We start from the raw sequence: 15,550 nt of genomic DNA on the forward strand, positions 1-15,550 counted from the left end.
AGATTGGATTGGTGGTTACCAGAGGGGAAGGGGGGAGGGAGGAGGGTGAAAGGGATAATTTGGCACATGTGTGTGGTGATGGGTTGTAATTAGTATATGGGTGGTGAACATGATGTAATCTATGCAGAAATAGAAGTATAATGATGTACACCTGAAATTTATACAATGTTATAAACCAATGTTATTGCAATAAACAAAAAATTAAAAAAAATTAAGTTTACACATGCTGGCAAGTGATCTTTATGACACATACTACTGTAACTTGAATTATACTCTGTCACCTCCAGATGCACTCTATTCTTGTCTCAATGCTAGCTTCAAGGAAACAATTCACCACTTCCAGATGTTCTTTGAGCAAAATCAAGTATGATCCATACATGGCAGAAAAAGTTACTATGACTATCACATGGCCAAATTCTAATTCTAAATTTTATAGAAAAAAAGGAGATTTTAAGGGTTGACACGTAAAAGTAATTATTCTATCAGTGATAATTAGACATTGTGTATTATGCTGGAAATCAATTTCAGTATTAAACGGTCACAGTTTGAAGCATAAACCTGATGATATTAGAAGGAACATAAACCACAGACACAATTTTTCCCTGACCTTAGCTATAAAATGACATTTGGTATGCAGTCTCAGAGGTTTCCACCTTGTCTACAAAAATACACCTTCAATTTTGCAGTAGACAGACAAATGATATTTGCAGGCACACATAGTATGTTAAAAGTTAGAGATTCTGGGTGGCCAGGTGGCATGGGGGTAATGGGTTTCTACAGAGGGAGGTGGAAAAGTGTTTGTGCAAACAATTATAGTCATATATCAAATAGTGTCTCCTTTTTCCTTCTTCTTTCACTGGTCCAGGACTGTGGATTTCAAATTAGGCATAAATTTTAAAAGTGGCTTTAAAAGGCTTGACCTTGTATGAAGAAATGATTGTTCTCTTCACTGGGATGAATGTTTGCCTAAAAAAGTTTACTAAAAGCAATAAGAGTAAGATGATAAATAAAATATTATTCAGTCATAGATACTTTTAATTTATTTTTAGCACTAGGAATTACAAATAATGCCTATATACAGGCATACATTTGCAGTTGAATTAACACAATATAAAGCTTTCATTATGTTAAAAATTCAAATTCTAGAAGAATTAGGGTGTGGTGCTCTCACTCATCTTAATTGTGAAGAGAAAGAGAGAAATATGCACATACCAATAAAAAGGTTACATGTATGGTGAATTTATAAACTAAAATACTTTTGTCTAAATACTTGTCTTTCCTCATTAATAATATCCAAATGTTTAAAAAAGGTCCTCAAAAAGAGGACTAAGAATATTTTATCAATTATGAATCAGCCACTATATATTCTTTAGGTACAGCTTCTCAATTAGCTCTTTCTCTTTCCCAAAGTACAAAATCGGAAATCCAGAAAGAGGTTAGCAGTGGCTTTCATGGGGGTCTAGAGACCTCCTAAGACATCTGAAATCTTGAAATACTTCTTAAAGGTCATAATTGTGTGTATTTTCAAATGAGGGAAAGGATACATAAAGGGAAATAAATGAGGATAGGGAGGTTGTGAAATGTGTCATATGTCAAATGAATTCTTTTAGGGGTGGGAGTGGAGGACAAAATGGGAATTATTGAATTAAATGCAAAAAATAAGGTTCTTGGTTTCAGGTGCAATGCAGAATATCTCAGACAATGATTTCAATTTTAATCCACTTGTTACAAAGGGCAACCCTGCCCTACACCAGAAATTTTTAACATACTTATTATGGCATTGCCAAAAAAAGCATGTTAACAGTTGATACATTCAAAAGGATGCTTGCAAACTTCATTCATATTAAAATCTATGCAGAATTGTTGGCAATACAGTAAGAGTAATATTACATTCTGTAAACCATGGCATATCATATTTGACATTATGCAAAGAGACAATATTTACAAGGCTTTAGGAGTTTAAATATTTTATCCACTAATGTAAGTGATAATTTAGCAAAGTGAGGACAAAACCAGTGCTATTAATTGCAGGTTCTTTAAAAGCAGGTTAAGAGTAAAACCATTTCTAAAAGCTACTGAAAGCTTATTTACATACGTCTAGTAAGAGATTATAGAGCAATAAGTAGCCTAGAAAAGTGATGCATATTTAGAAACAGTGAGTACGAAAATTATAAGGCAGCATGCTCAGAACAAGTTTTTGTTTTTGTTTTTTTAAACACCAGCACTGATGTTTTATCTGTAGTGGCAACTGTATATATATATATATATATGTGTGTGTGTGTATATTTATTTAAAAATTGAGAGTGCAAAACACAAGTCTCATTTAACAACAACAACAAAAAGATGTGCAAATTTTCTTCTTAAATCAACACAAACAAAAGAGTGAGGAGAACATTCTACCATTATAAAGAATAAGTTGAACACAGCAAAGGAGACCATCTTCATTCCAAAATCATCTACAAGGCACTAAGGGTAGGAAATGACAGGTAACACAGAAGTGACTGAATGAAATTCCTCAGTCAGGTCGGAATATGGGATATTTTGGTAAGAATTCTATTAGTATTACCTGTAAAATAAAAACAAACAAGAATATATTGACAAAATACTTTTCATTTACTGTAACATATATAACTCAGAATGTCTATAATCATTTTTCACAGGACTACATTTTGGTCGTATACTATAAAGTAAGTGAAATATATAAAACAGTTCAAAAAGAACTTACCACAAGTTATCATTAGATTGGCAATTAAATTAAACTGGCAAACATAACTACTTATTATAGCTAATGGTATTTATTATCTGATTTACAATAACTATTTGTTTAGGTGCAGAAAAGAAAACCCTATTACATTGTTATGTCCTTCCCCACCTTCCCCCTCCTTTTTTTAGGAAAGAATAAGAGATTAAAATAGTGTTATACAGAGTAGAAGAAATATCTTTATCTATATTACATCCATATNTTTTTCAATTAAAGCAGCTGATAATGGTTATTACTATCTTTTATAAGTTGTTTGTAAAAGAAAATAAAGTGTCAAAATTGATTATCAATTGATTAATAAAAATCTAAGATATTTATAAACTTATGTACATTTAATATATAAATTTAATATATAAATTCATAATAGTTTATATAAGTTTTTATCTATAGTGGATTTTAGATTTGTGGTCATTTGCACATTTTTTTCCAAAACTATTCAAAGTGGAGAAAGATATCATAATAATCCTTATTTATGAAATGGAAATGGAATGTTTATTATTAAATACATATTACATGTCAGCAACTTGAAGCCTGGATAAATTTCATATTCTTTTGAATATTAATGATGCTGAATTTATCATATTGGATATATGTGAATTTATGTTTTATGATTAAGATTGCATAGCTTTCAGTAAAAAAAAATTAGAATCTATAGTTTTTTCACTAAAAGTTAAATGTCAACTCAGGAAAAAAAGCAAGAAATATGAATCCAGAATTCAGAAGTCAATTCCTATTTTATGCAAATTTTGACGAGATCACATTTAGAAATATTTTTGTTCACCAGCAGCTGTGCCCATCACCAGATGCAATGGTTTGCACCTATGTTAAAAGAAGATTAAGGTTGTGCAATGTTTTCATTTGAGCATACTAGCTGAGATTTTTCTAAGATCTAAATAATTGCTAGCTTTCAAGATATTTTATGCTGGCTACAAATCTAAAGAAGGTAGAAGGAAACCTCTATGTTTCATCTGACAAAAGTTCAGGGTGAGGAGAAAAAAGGTAGAGAGAAGATCTGACAAATGACAAACATAGCAAAATGTAACATTTAGGATGGAATCCAAAAAAAGTGTAATTAAAAACAACTGCATACTTACATACTCCATCATATTGCTAGTTTCGCATTTCCTTTTAGTCAACTTCCAGTGCAAAGCAAGCTAAGAAAGTAGAGTTTAAGAATTTTGATATTAATTTATACTAATTATTACTGATACATTTGAATAAATCACCAAAAACAATTCAGAAATAAGTATAAGATATAAAACGCAGCATTTAAAAACACTTTGTAAAGAATATACATTAAAAATGGAGTATTAGTTCTCTAATCCATTCTTTTGTGGTCTGAAAAATTCTCATTTTTTTCAATTTAATAATGCAAATATATGAATGGGGCACTTATTTGCTTTAACTTTCTTACCTTGTGATATAATCTGTTATTTTCCCATTCTAATAACTTCTGAATTGATCTTCTGGTCTAAGAGAAAGAATCAAGACTTTGTTACACGATGAACTGAAGAATTTTATACACTATGTGTATCTATATTTTTCTGCTTACTTGTAAGATTCCATTATTTTCTCCTCTTGTTTTTCTATTAGAAATCAGAAAAAAGAATACAACTGACAGAAACTGCCAAAAGAGGAGCAATATTTTGGATAATTATTATACGGTTATAATAAGTGCCCTCTCTCTCTCTCTCTCTCTCTGTGTATATATATATATATATATATATGTACCCATACACACACATATGGGATTTTAAAACATGCTTTTCAAAATGAAATGTGTCTATATTACTTTTTGTTATGAGTCCACTCACTGGACTATTATGAAAACATTACCAATATAGCTAGTAGTCCCTTTATGGACCTAATGTAGATTTTCATATACCTTTTTGCAGGGTTACTTTTTCAATATACATGTAATATGCCAAACTAATCTGATTCCTCATAGAAAGTTTTCCTATCAGTGTTCCTAGCACAATGCTTGGCATATAGTAGTCAGTCAAGGTCTATACGTTGAATAAAGCAAGCAAACATACATCAGAATTTCCACTGAAAAGAATATGTTAAAAACAGCCAATACAAGTCAGAAAACTTGTATTTAGAGGAAAAAACATAAATGAGAGAAGTAGTACTGTAGTAAACAGGACGACAGAGGCTGAGTTTCTCCATCTGGAGTGCATGTATTTTGTAGGGAGTAAGAAAAGTTTGCAAAACCTTCAAAAACATTAAAATAAAAGATGATTAGGCATTTTTAACTCTTATTGGAAGAGTTTAATATGGTTTCTGATCAAAAAAAGGCTGGTAGGCATTGTTAAATTTTAAAACTACTCCCTAAATGATTTATAAAACCAGACTATATCTGAAATGATTTCCAAGGTACCACCATAAAAAAACTATTCTATGTGTTCAACTATGTAAGTTAATAATCAATAGCAATTATATTCAGCTCATTCACAGTGGGCCAGATAAGCAACAATGCCAGCTAGAGTATATAGTGGGGTCACTGTACTTGATGGAACCTCTCTAAACAAAATCAGATGGGTAACAAAGAGATTGAATTAGTAATTACAAATCTCTCCCCACCAAAAACTCAGGCCTAGATGGCTATTTTTTGGTAATTTATTTATTTATTTTTAAATTTTTTGTTTATTGCAGTAACATTGGTTTATAACATTGTAAAAATTTCAGGTGTACATCATTATACTTCTATTTCTGCATAGATTACATCATGTTCACCACCAAAATACTAAACACAACCCATCACCACACATATGTACCAAATTATTCCTTTCACCCTCCTCCCTCCCCCCTTCCCCTCTGGAACCCCCAATCTAATCTCTGTCTCTACGTGTTTGTTTAAAGGCACATGCGCCCCTGTGTTCATTGCAGCGTTATTCACAATAGCCAAGACTTGGAAGCAACCTAAGTGCCCATCAAAGGACGAATGGATAAAGAAGATGCGGTATATATACACAATGGAACACTACTCAGCCATAAGAAACGATGAAATCCAGGCATTTGTGACAACATGGATGGACACTGAGGGTATAATGCAAAGTGAAATAAGTCAGAGGGAGAAGGTCAAATACCGTATGATTTCCTTCATTAAGTACTAGATGGCTTTAATGATGAATTCTACCAAACAGTTAAAGAAGAAATAATACCATGAATATTAACACAAAATTCTCAACAAAATACTAAGCAAACTGAATCTAGCAACATATGAAAAAGATTATACATCACTATCAAGCGGAATTTATCCCAGGAACACAAAAATGAATTGATGTAGTACATTATATTAATAGAATAAAGAACAAAACCCACATGATCACCTTCATAGATTTAGAAAAAGCACTGGACAAAATCTAATACCCATTCATGATAAAAATCCTAAAAAACCTAGGAATAAAAGGGAACTTCCTCAACCTGATAAAGGGCATCTATGAAAAACCTACAGCTAACATCATACTTAATGGAGAGAGACTAAATGTTTTCCTCCTATGATTAGAAACAAGACAAGGATGTCTCCTCCCACTACTTTTATTCAACATTGTACTAGAAATTATAGCCAGGGCAATTAGACAAAAATAAAAGGCATCCCGATTGGAAAAGAAAAAGTAAAACTGTCTTCATTTGCAGACAACATGATCTTGTATAGAGAAAACCCTAAGGAATTCACTAAAACACTACTACGATAAATAAATACATTCCGCATGTTTGGAGGAAACAAGATTGTGATAGGTGGAATTCTGGCCCCCATGATCTTCACCCTCTGGAGTTACACCTGTGAATATGTTACATTACATTGCAAAAGAGATGTTACAGATGTAATTAAAGTCACTAATCATTTGGCTTTAAAAGAGGGAGATTATCCAGGATTATTTTGGTGGACCCAATGTAATCCCATGAGCCCTTAAAAGTAGAGAACTTTTTCTAGCTGATGTAAGTATAAATAGAGGAATTTGAAGCACAAGAAGGACTGAAACCACCATTGCTGGCTTTAAGATGGAAGGGCCACATAGAAAGTATAAGCAGGAAATGATTTCTGCCAAAACCTGAATGTTCTTGGAAATAAATTCTTTCCTAGAATCTCCAGAAAGGAATGCAGCCCTGCCAGCACCTTGATTTTGGCCTTGCAAGATCCTAATAAGAGAACCCAATTGAGTCATGTTGTGCTCAGACTTCTGACTGTGAAATAATAAAAGGGTGCCATTTTAAGCCATTAAATTTGTGGAAGTTTGTTACACCAGATAGAAAAGTAATACAAGGATCAACATATAAAAATCAACTGTATTTCTATAAACGAGCAATGAACAATCTGAAAATGAAAGTAAGAGACCAATTCCATTCACAATAGAATTAAGAATAATTTTTTAAGGAATAAATTTAACAAAAGAAGTATAAGACTTGTAAACTGAAAACTAAAATCATTGCTAAAATAAATTAAAGAAGAAGTAAAAAAAACCGGAAAGATAGCCCATGTTTATGAATCAGAATACTAATGTAATAGCATTTACGACAAATGGTGCTGGGACAACTGGATATCCAAAAGAGAAACGATGAACTCGGACCTTTATCTCACATCAAGCACAAAAATTAACTCAAAATGGATCAAAGACCTAATTGTAAGAGGCGTAACTTTAAAACAACTAGAAGAAAACAAAGGAGTAAATCTTTCTGATCTTGAGTTATGCAAAGCCCTCTTAGATATGATGCAAAGAGCACAGGCAGGAAAACTTTAAATGTGATAAATTTGACGTAAAAACCTTTGTGTGTCAAAAACATCATCAAGAAAGTGAGAGCCCTTCCAGAATGGCCATGTGAGGACCATAGGGAAATCTCTTCCCTGGAGAGACAACTATTAAGCTGATTGGTATCGGCAAAGGCAATCATTCAGATGTTCCAGAGATTGATCAAAGGGCTTACAACAGATTGAGAAGTATTTATTCAACAAAATCTATGGAAAATAGGTAAGAACAGTGGGAGGTCTTGGTGTTGGAGCTAGGTACTACACCCATATCTCAACTGCACTGCCTTATGAAAGAACTATTTTAGCAAGCTTGGGAGCTGAGTGGCAGGCAGTTCCCATATCTCCCAGCTCTCTGGAGTGGAAGAGCTCTTCTAGGTAGTTTTGGCAGATGGTGAAAATAGGGAGATCCTATTTTCCACAGCTCCATGTTGCAGAAGGCCTAAATCAAGTGGGTGGTGGCATCAGGGCAGTGCCCATTTCCCTACCCCCAATTTCTGCAAAATAGGCAGGACAGTTGGTGAATTGTGCAGTCCCCCTTTCTGGCACACATCTGTGTTATGGGAGAGCTGAGATACTTGGCTTGACAACTGAGTGGCAGTTCCCATCTTCCCAGCTTCCTAGGGCAGACATATCCTGAGTAGACTTGACAAATGGTGAATATTAGCAGATCCCACCCTCCCTGGCTCTGGGCTAAAAAAAAATACCACAGCTAACATCATACTAAATGGTGAAAGACTGAAAGCTTTTCCTTTAAGACAGGAAGAAGACAATGATGCCCACGTTTACCACTTCTATTCAATATATTACTGGAAATTTTAGACAGAGCAATTAGGCAAGAAAAGAAATAAAAGGCATCCAAATCATAAAAGAAGAAGTACAATTACATCTGTTGCAGGTGGCATTATCTTATACGTAGAAAACCTTAAGGAATCCACAAAATATCTGTTAGAGCTAACAAACAAATTCAGCAACATTTCAGGATACCAAATCAACATGCGAAGCTCAGTTGCATTTCTATAGAATAACAGTAAACAATTTGAAAAAGAAATTAAGAAAATTATATTTACAATAGCATCAAAAAGAATAAAATACTTAATAATAAACTTAAGCAAGGTGGCAAAAGACTTGTACATAGAAAACTACAAAACATTGCTGGAAGAAATTAAAGACCTAAATAAATGCAAAGACATCCTGTATTCATGAAGTGGAAGACTCAATACTGTTAAGATGATAAAATTATTCAAAAAGATCTATAGACTCAATGCAATCCTTATCAGAATCCCAGTGACTTTTTTTTTGTACAAATAGAAAAACCCATCCTAAAATTCATATGGAATCTCAAGAGACCCCCGTTAGCCAAAACAACCTTGAAAATGAGGAACAAATATGAAAGACTCACATTTCCTGATTTCAAAACTTACTACAAAGCAACAGTAACCAAACAAATATGGTACTGGCATAAAGACAGACATGCAGACCAATGGAATAGAATAGAGAGCCCAAAATAAACCCTCAAATACACAGTCAACTGATTTTTGACAAGAGTGCCAACTGTTCAATGAGGAAAAAGGATAGACTTTTCAATAAATGCTGCAAGGAAAACTGGATATCCATATGCAAAATAATAAAGCTGGATCCTAAACTTACACTATATAAAAAAATTAACTCAAATTGGATCAGGGAACCAAATTTAAGAGCAAAACTATAAAAGTCTTAGAGGAAAAAATAGGAGACGATTTTTATGACACTGGATTTTGCAATGATTTCTTGGATATGACACTGAAAGCAAAGGGAAAATAGTTTAATTGGACTTCATCAAAATCAACAACTTTTACGCATCAAATGACACTATCAAGAGAGTGAAAAGACAATCTACAAAATGGGAGAAAATATTTGCAAATTACATAAGGGATTAATAACCAGAATATATAAGAACTCCCATAACTCAGCAACAAATAAACAGCCTAGTTACAAAATGAGCAAAGTACCTAATACACAAACGACTAATAAGCAAATGTAAAAATGCTCAACATCATTAATCATTAGGGAAATGGAAATCAAAACCACAATGAGATACCACTTCACACCCATTAGAGTGGCTATTCTCAATAAAATAGAAAATAATGAATGTTGGTGAGGATCTGGAGAAATTGGAATCCTTGTACATTGCTGATGAGGATGTAAAATGATACAGCTTCAATGGAAGACAGTTTGGTGGTTCCTCAAAAAGCTAAACAATTACCATATGGTCTAGAAATTCTACTCCTAGGTATATCCTCAAAGGAACTAAAAGCAGGGACTTGAACAGACACTTGTATGGCAATGTTGAATGCAGTATTATTTAAATAGCCAAAAGGTGGAAAGAATTCAGGTGTGCATCAACAGATGCGTGGATAAACAAAATGTGGTATATACACAGAATGGACTGTTACTCAGCCATGAAAAGGAATGAAGTTCTGAAACATGCTATGACATGGATGAACCTTTAAGACATTATGCTAAGTGAAATAAGCTAAGTGAAATAGTGCCAGGACAAATATGGAATTATTCTACTTATATGAAGTATCTAGGATAGGTAAATTTGTAGAGACAGACAGTAGATTAGAGGTTACCACGGTCTGAGGAGAGGGAGAATGAGGAGTTATTACTTAATGGCTACAGAGTTTCTGTTGGGATAACGAAAAAGATGGTAATGATTATACATTGTGAATGTAACTATTGCCACTGAATTGTATACTTAAAATGGTTAAAATGAATTTTGTTATGTGTATTTTACCACAATAAAAAAAAAATGCAGTAACCACACATCAGTTGACCAAAAATTTAAGGAATTTCTGTATGATAGATAGATGACCCAGCCTCCAATGAAAGAACTGAACTCAAAAAAGTTAAAGGCTGACTGCAGATATCTTGTTATGGAGGTGCAGAAGCCTGGAAAAGAAGCAAAAATTAATTTGAAGTAACTTTAAATGTGCATAGCGAGGAGGACATATGCACAAAAAAAAGAAATTCAGATTCTCACAATAAAGGAATATAATATGCCATGTCATGACCAGAAATAAAAAAAGAATTAAAGGAAATTATGATGTCAATGTCTCATTAAATAGAGAATATCTACAAGGAGACAGAAATTATTTAAAAGAATCAAATGGAATTCTGGAGTTGAGGAGTACAATAAGTGAAAAAAACAATTCAGTATAAGGGCACAAGAGTAGATTTGAGCTGGAAGAATCATCAGTGAACTTTAAGATAGATCAAAAGATATTATGCAATCTCAAGAGCACAGAGAAAACAGAATAAAGGAAAATGAATACAGCCTCAGAGAAATGTTAGACATCATTAAGTGCACCAACATACATATATTGGGAGTACCAGAAAAAGAAAAGAGCAAGAATAAAACAGAAGAGTTAATGAAATAATGGCTGAACACTTCCCAAATTCAATGAAAAATATTTCTCTACACATCCAAGAAGCTCAAGAAACTCCAAGCAGGATAAACACAGGGATATCCACAGCAGACACATCATAGTAAAATGTTAAAAGCCACAGAAAAATAGGAAATCTTGAAAGCAGCAAGATGAAAATGACTTATCACTTATAAGGAAACTAGAACAAGATTAATAGCTGTCTTCTCACTAGAAACAATGTAGGGCGGAAGACAGTGGGATAACAAATTGTAAATGATGAAAGAAAAAAGACTGTAACCATGAATCCTATATGCCATCAGAATTAATTTAAATAAAAGGAGGTAATCCACTTAGGCATGGAAGGAACTTGGAAGTTGTTTGTCTCTCATGCCCACACATCAAGAAAAAAAACCTGAACAACCTGAAAACCAACAACTCCTCTTAGAATCATCAGAGAAGTAAGGTCATAGGATGCAGCAGTGCTCTAAAAATTGAAGAGACAGATGAATACAAAGAAGTGCAATTTACCAGAGTAGACATGCAGGAAGGAAAACTCTGTGGGAATCAGGACTAGGGTAGCAGAAGCTGAACTTTAAATGCTGAATTGCTGGAAGCTCAGTGGGGACAAGTTTGAGAGTTAAAAAGTCTAAGGGGGCCAAGTCTCGGGCGGAAGACTCCCATACTTTTACTAGTTTTATTACGAGGAGCCCTATCAGGTTCTCACAGTGATTGGAGAAAAATCCCCTCATCCTTCCAGCACTGGAAGGGGAAGAGCAGTTACTTTTAAATATGCCCAGAACATTCTGTCCTTCTTAACAAAGCTTGCAAGAGAAACTACTGTAACATCATAACCTACTGGGGTTTTACCAGAGCCTAACCAATCTTGGGGAAGGGAAACACACAACTCCAGCAACTTCTAGCTTTCCTGTCCCACCTAAAAGGGAATACAAAACAAAATAGAGAAGTGCTTGTGAAGGGCACAGCCCACGGGCACAGGCTCACTAAAAATCTTAGGCATAATCATAGCATTATAGAACACTTCCAGTACCCCAACACCTTACCACTACATCAATAAGGTTTCTGTATTATAATATGGGAATACCACTGAAAGAAATGTGCATCTCAGATGATATCTAAGAAGCCTCTAGGGAAATCTAAAGAAACTAGGCCAGACAAAAACAAGGACACCGGGAAAAGTTTAGCCTCCAACACCAACAGATACAGCAAACAGTAAACACAGCAAACTCCTAGCCAGAAAAATATAAAATCTCACTTTAAAGGCCTATTTACCTCAGTTTCTTTCACCTAGTACATCATGTGTAGCTTTCAAACAAAGATTAGACGTCATACTAAAAGACAAAAAAACAGTTTGAAAAGACAGAGCAAGCATCAGAACCAGACTCAGAAAGGGCAGAGATGTTGAAATTATCAGACTGAGAATATAAGTCAACTAAGATTAATACGCTACATGCTCTAATGCAAAAGTGACAACATGAAAGAACAGATGTATAATGTTAGCAGAGAGATGAAAACTGTAATAAAAAATCAAAAGGAAATGCTAGACAGCCAAAATACCATAACAAAAATGAAGAATGTCTTTGATGGGCTCATCAACAGACTGGACATGGCCGAGGAAAGCATCAGTGAAGACTGAAGACATATCAACAGAAACTTCCAAAACTAAAATAAAAGGAATAAAAGAAAAATGAAAATCCAAGAACTATGGGACAATTACAAAAGGAGCAATAGACACATAATAGAAATACCAGAAGGTAAAGACAGAAAGGAGCAGACGACATGGATACAAAGTTGATAAAACCGAAGTAATTTGATTTCTTATATGAGCAATGAAATGGAATTTTAAATAAAAAATACAATACCATTTATATTAGCCCCCCAAAAGTTTAAATACTCAGAAATAAATTTAATAAAGTAATATATATAAGATCTATATGAGGAAAACTATAAAACTCTGATGAAAGAAATCAAAGAATATCTAAATGAATGGAGAGATAGTACATGAACATGGATAGGAAGACTCAATATTGTCAAGATGTCACTTCTTTCTAACTTATACCTTCAACACAATCCCAGTCAAAACCCCAGCAAGTTATTTTGTGGATATTAACAAACTGATTCTAAAGTTTATATGGAAATGCAAAAGACCCAGAATAACTAACACAATAGTGAAGGCAAAGTCACAGGACGGACACTACACAATCTCAAAACTTACTATAAAAACCATGAGGTCCAGAAATAGTGGGATGACATATTTAAAAGTTATGAAAGAAAAACTGTCATTCAAGAATTCTATATTTGGCAAAACTATCTTTCAAAAAAAAAGGAGAAATTAAGACATTCCCAGATAAACAAGCACTGAGGGAGTTCATCACTATTAGAATTGCCTATAAGAAATGCTAAAGAGAGTCTTTCAGGCTGAAATGAAAGAACACTAGACAATAACTCAAGCCATATGATGAAATAAAGAACACGAGTAAAAGTAACTGCATAAATAAATATTAAAGCAAATATTGTTGTGTTTTGTTTTGGAACACCTCTTTTCTTCCTATATGACTTAAAAGACAAAAGCACAAAATGATAATTATAAATCTAAGTTAATTGGCACACTATAAAATGTAATTTGTGATAATAACATATATGGGGATGTATGGAGATATATAGGAGCAGAGTTTGTATACTATTGTAGCTAAGGTGATATTAATTAAAACTTTGTGTGTTGTAAGTTTAAATGTTAATTATAATCCCCAGGGTAACAACTAAGAAAATAATTTAAAAATATCCAAAAAGGAAATGAGAAGGTACAGGGTACACTGAAAAAATCAATTAAATATAAAATAAGGAACTAATGGAGTAACTGAGTAAAAAAAAGATATGACATAGGGAAAACAAATAGCAAAATGACAGAAGTCCTCCGTTATCTGGTATAGACTGAATTACGATCCCCCCCAATCACTTTAAATGTAAATAGATTAAACTCTCAATTAAAAGGCAGAGAACTGCAGAATGGATTAAAAAACAGGATCCACTTATATGCTGTCTACATGAAACTCAATTTAGATTCAAAGACACAAATAGGTTGAAAGTGAGTGGATGGAAAACAATATTCCATGTAAATAGTAACCAAAAAAAAAAGCTGAGGTGGCTATAATAACATCAGACAAAATAGATTTTAAGTAGAAAAAAAAATGTTACCAGAGAAAAAGATGGACAGTATATGTCTTAATATGCTCAGGCTGCTAAAACAAAATACCATAGACCAGGCCTAGACAACAGACATCTACTTCTCACAGTTCTGGAGGATGGGAAGTCATAGATCAGAATGCCAGCGTGGTTGGTTGGGTTCTGGTGCGAGCCCTCTTCCCGGCTTGCAGACAGCTATCTTCTTGCTATATCCTCACACGGTGGAAAAAGAGAGAGCAAGTTTTCTGGTTTTTTTTTAATAAGGGCACTAATTTATGAGGATCTCACCCTTATGACTTCATCTAAACCTAATTACCTCCCAAAGGCCAAAATATCATCTATATCCAAACACCATCAGATTGGGGGAAGGGATTCAACATATGAATTTTGGTGGGATATAAACATTAATTCCATAACAGTATATATTGATAAAAACATAAATCGATCAAGAATAAATGATAATTATAAACATATACATAACTAACAACAGACCCACAAAATATGTGAAGCAAAAACTGACAACAAAACAAGGGAGAAAAACTGTGAAGCAGACCCACAAAATATGTGAAGCAAAAACTGACAACAAAACAAGGGAGAAATACATAGTTCTACTATAATAGGTAGAGATTTCAATGCCCCACTGTTACTAATGGGTAGCACAACTATGCAGAAGATCAGTAAAGAAATACAGGACTTGAACAACACTATCAACCAACAAGACCCAACAGACATATACAGAACACTTGATCCCATAACAATATAACACAAATTCTTCTCAAGTATACATGGAGTATTCTCCATGACAGGCCATATGTTATGCCACTAAACAAGCCTTAATAAATTTAAAAAGATTAAAATCATACAAGGTATCTTCTCCAATAACAGTGGAATGAAACTAGAAATCATAAGAGAAGGAAAATAAAATCATATTCATGTTGTGAAACTGAGAGACTAGTCCCTTCCCTCTGAACATCCCTCTCAATTTAGCAAATATAGCAAAAAAAGATAAATGTTAAAAGTAATTTCAAATTTAAGGATGGTGGTGATATAAGAAATTTTTATATATTGAAGTATATGGGTAAACCATTCTGGTTTGAACTTAATTTGGCCTGAATTTATTTGAACCAAAGAAACCTGACTTATGGCCTGTCAAACATACATTGTACATCTGCTTTAACCATTATCCCAAAGTAAAGAATGTACTCTTTAAAGTAAGGATTAATGCCTCCCTTCTTATGACGCCAGTACTCTTTGAAGATAAGTCTCCCTTTCCATGACGCCAGAGTCACGTTGACCTGCTGTGTACATGCTAATCTGTAATGAACACCTCCTTGAACCCTTGAAAGAAGGTACCCCTGTCATGCTTGATATATGTATTTTTGTTTTGAAATGGTATATAACTGTGCTGAAAATCACTCTTCTCCAGAGCGC

At 33.6% G+C, this 15,550-nt stretch overlaps 1 protein-coding gene across 1 annotated transcript in view; it reads right to left on the reverse strand.

The window, feature by feature from the left end:
- Nucleotides 1–1,025: 1,025 nt before the first annotated feature.
- CHIC1 (cysteine rich hydrophobic domain 1) overlaps nt 1,026–15,550 on the reverse strand; it is a 50,913-nt gene continuing 36,388 nt past the window's right edge. The window contains exons 4-6 of the mRNA XM_004442181.3: nt 4,176–4,232; nt 3,856–3,915; nt 1,026–2,566 (exon numbers count right to left, since the gene is read on the reverse strand). Of these exons, the coding sequence (XP_004442238.1) occupies nt 2,516–2,566; nt 3,856–3,915; nt 4,176–4,232 (168 nt within the window). The 3' untranslated portion in view covers nt 1,026–2,515. The remainder of the gene's footprint in view (nt 2,567–3,855; nt 3,916–4,175; nt 4,233–15,550) is intronic.

The sequence above is a fragment of the Ceratotherium simum genome, chromosome X (genome assembly GCF_057802395.1).
Source record: "Ceratotherium simum simum isolate JZ-2026a chromosome X, ASM5780239v1, whole genome shotgun sequence".
NCBI lineage: Eukaryota > Metazoa > Chordata > Mammalia > Perissodactyla > Rhinocerotidae > Ceratotherium > Ceratotherium simum.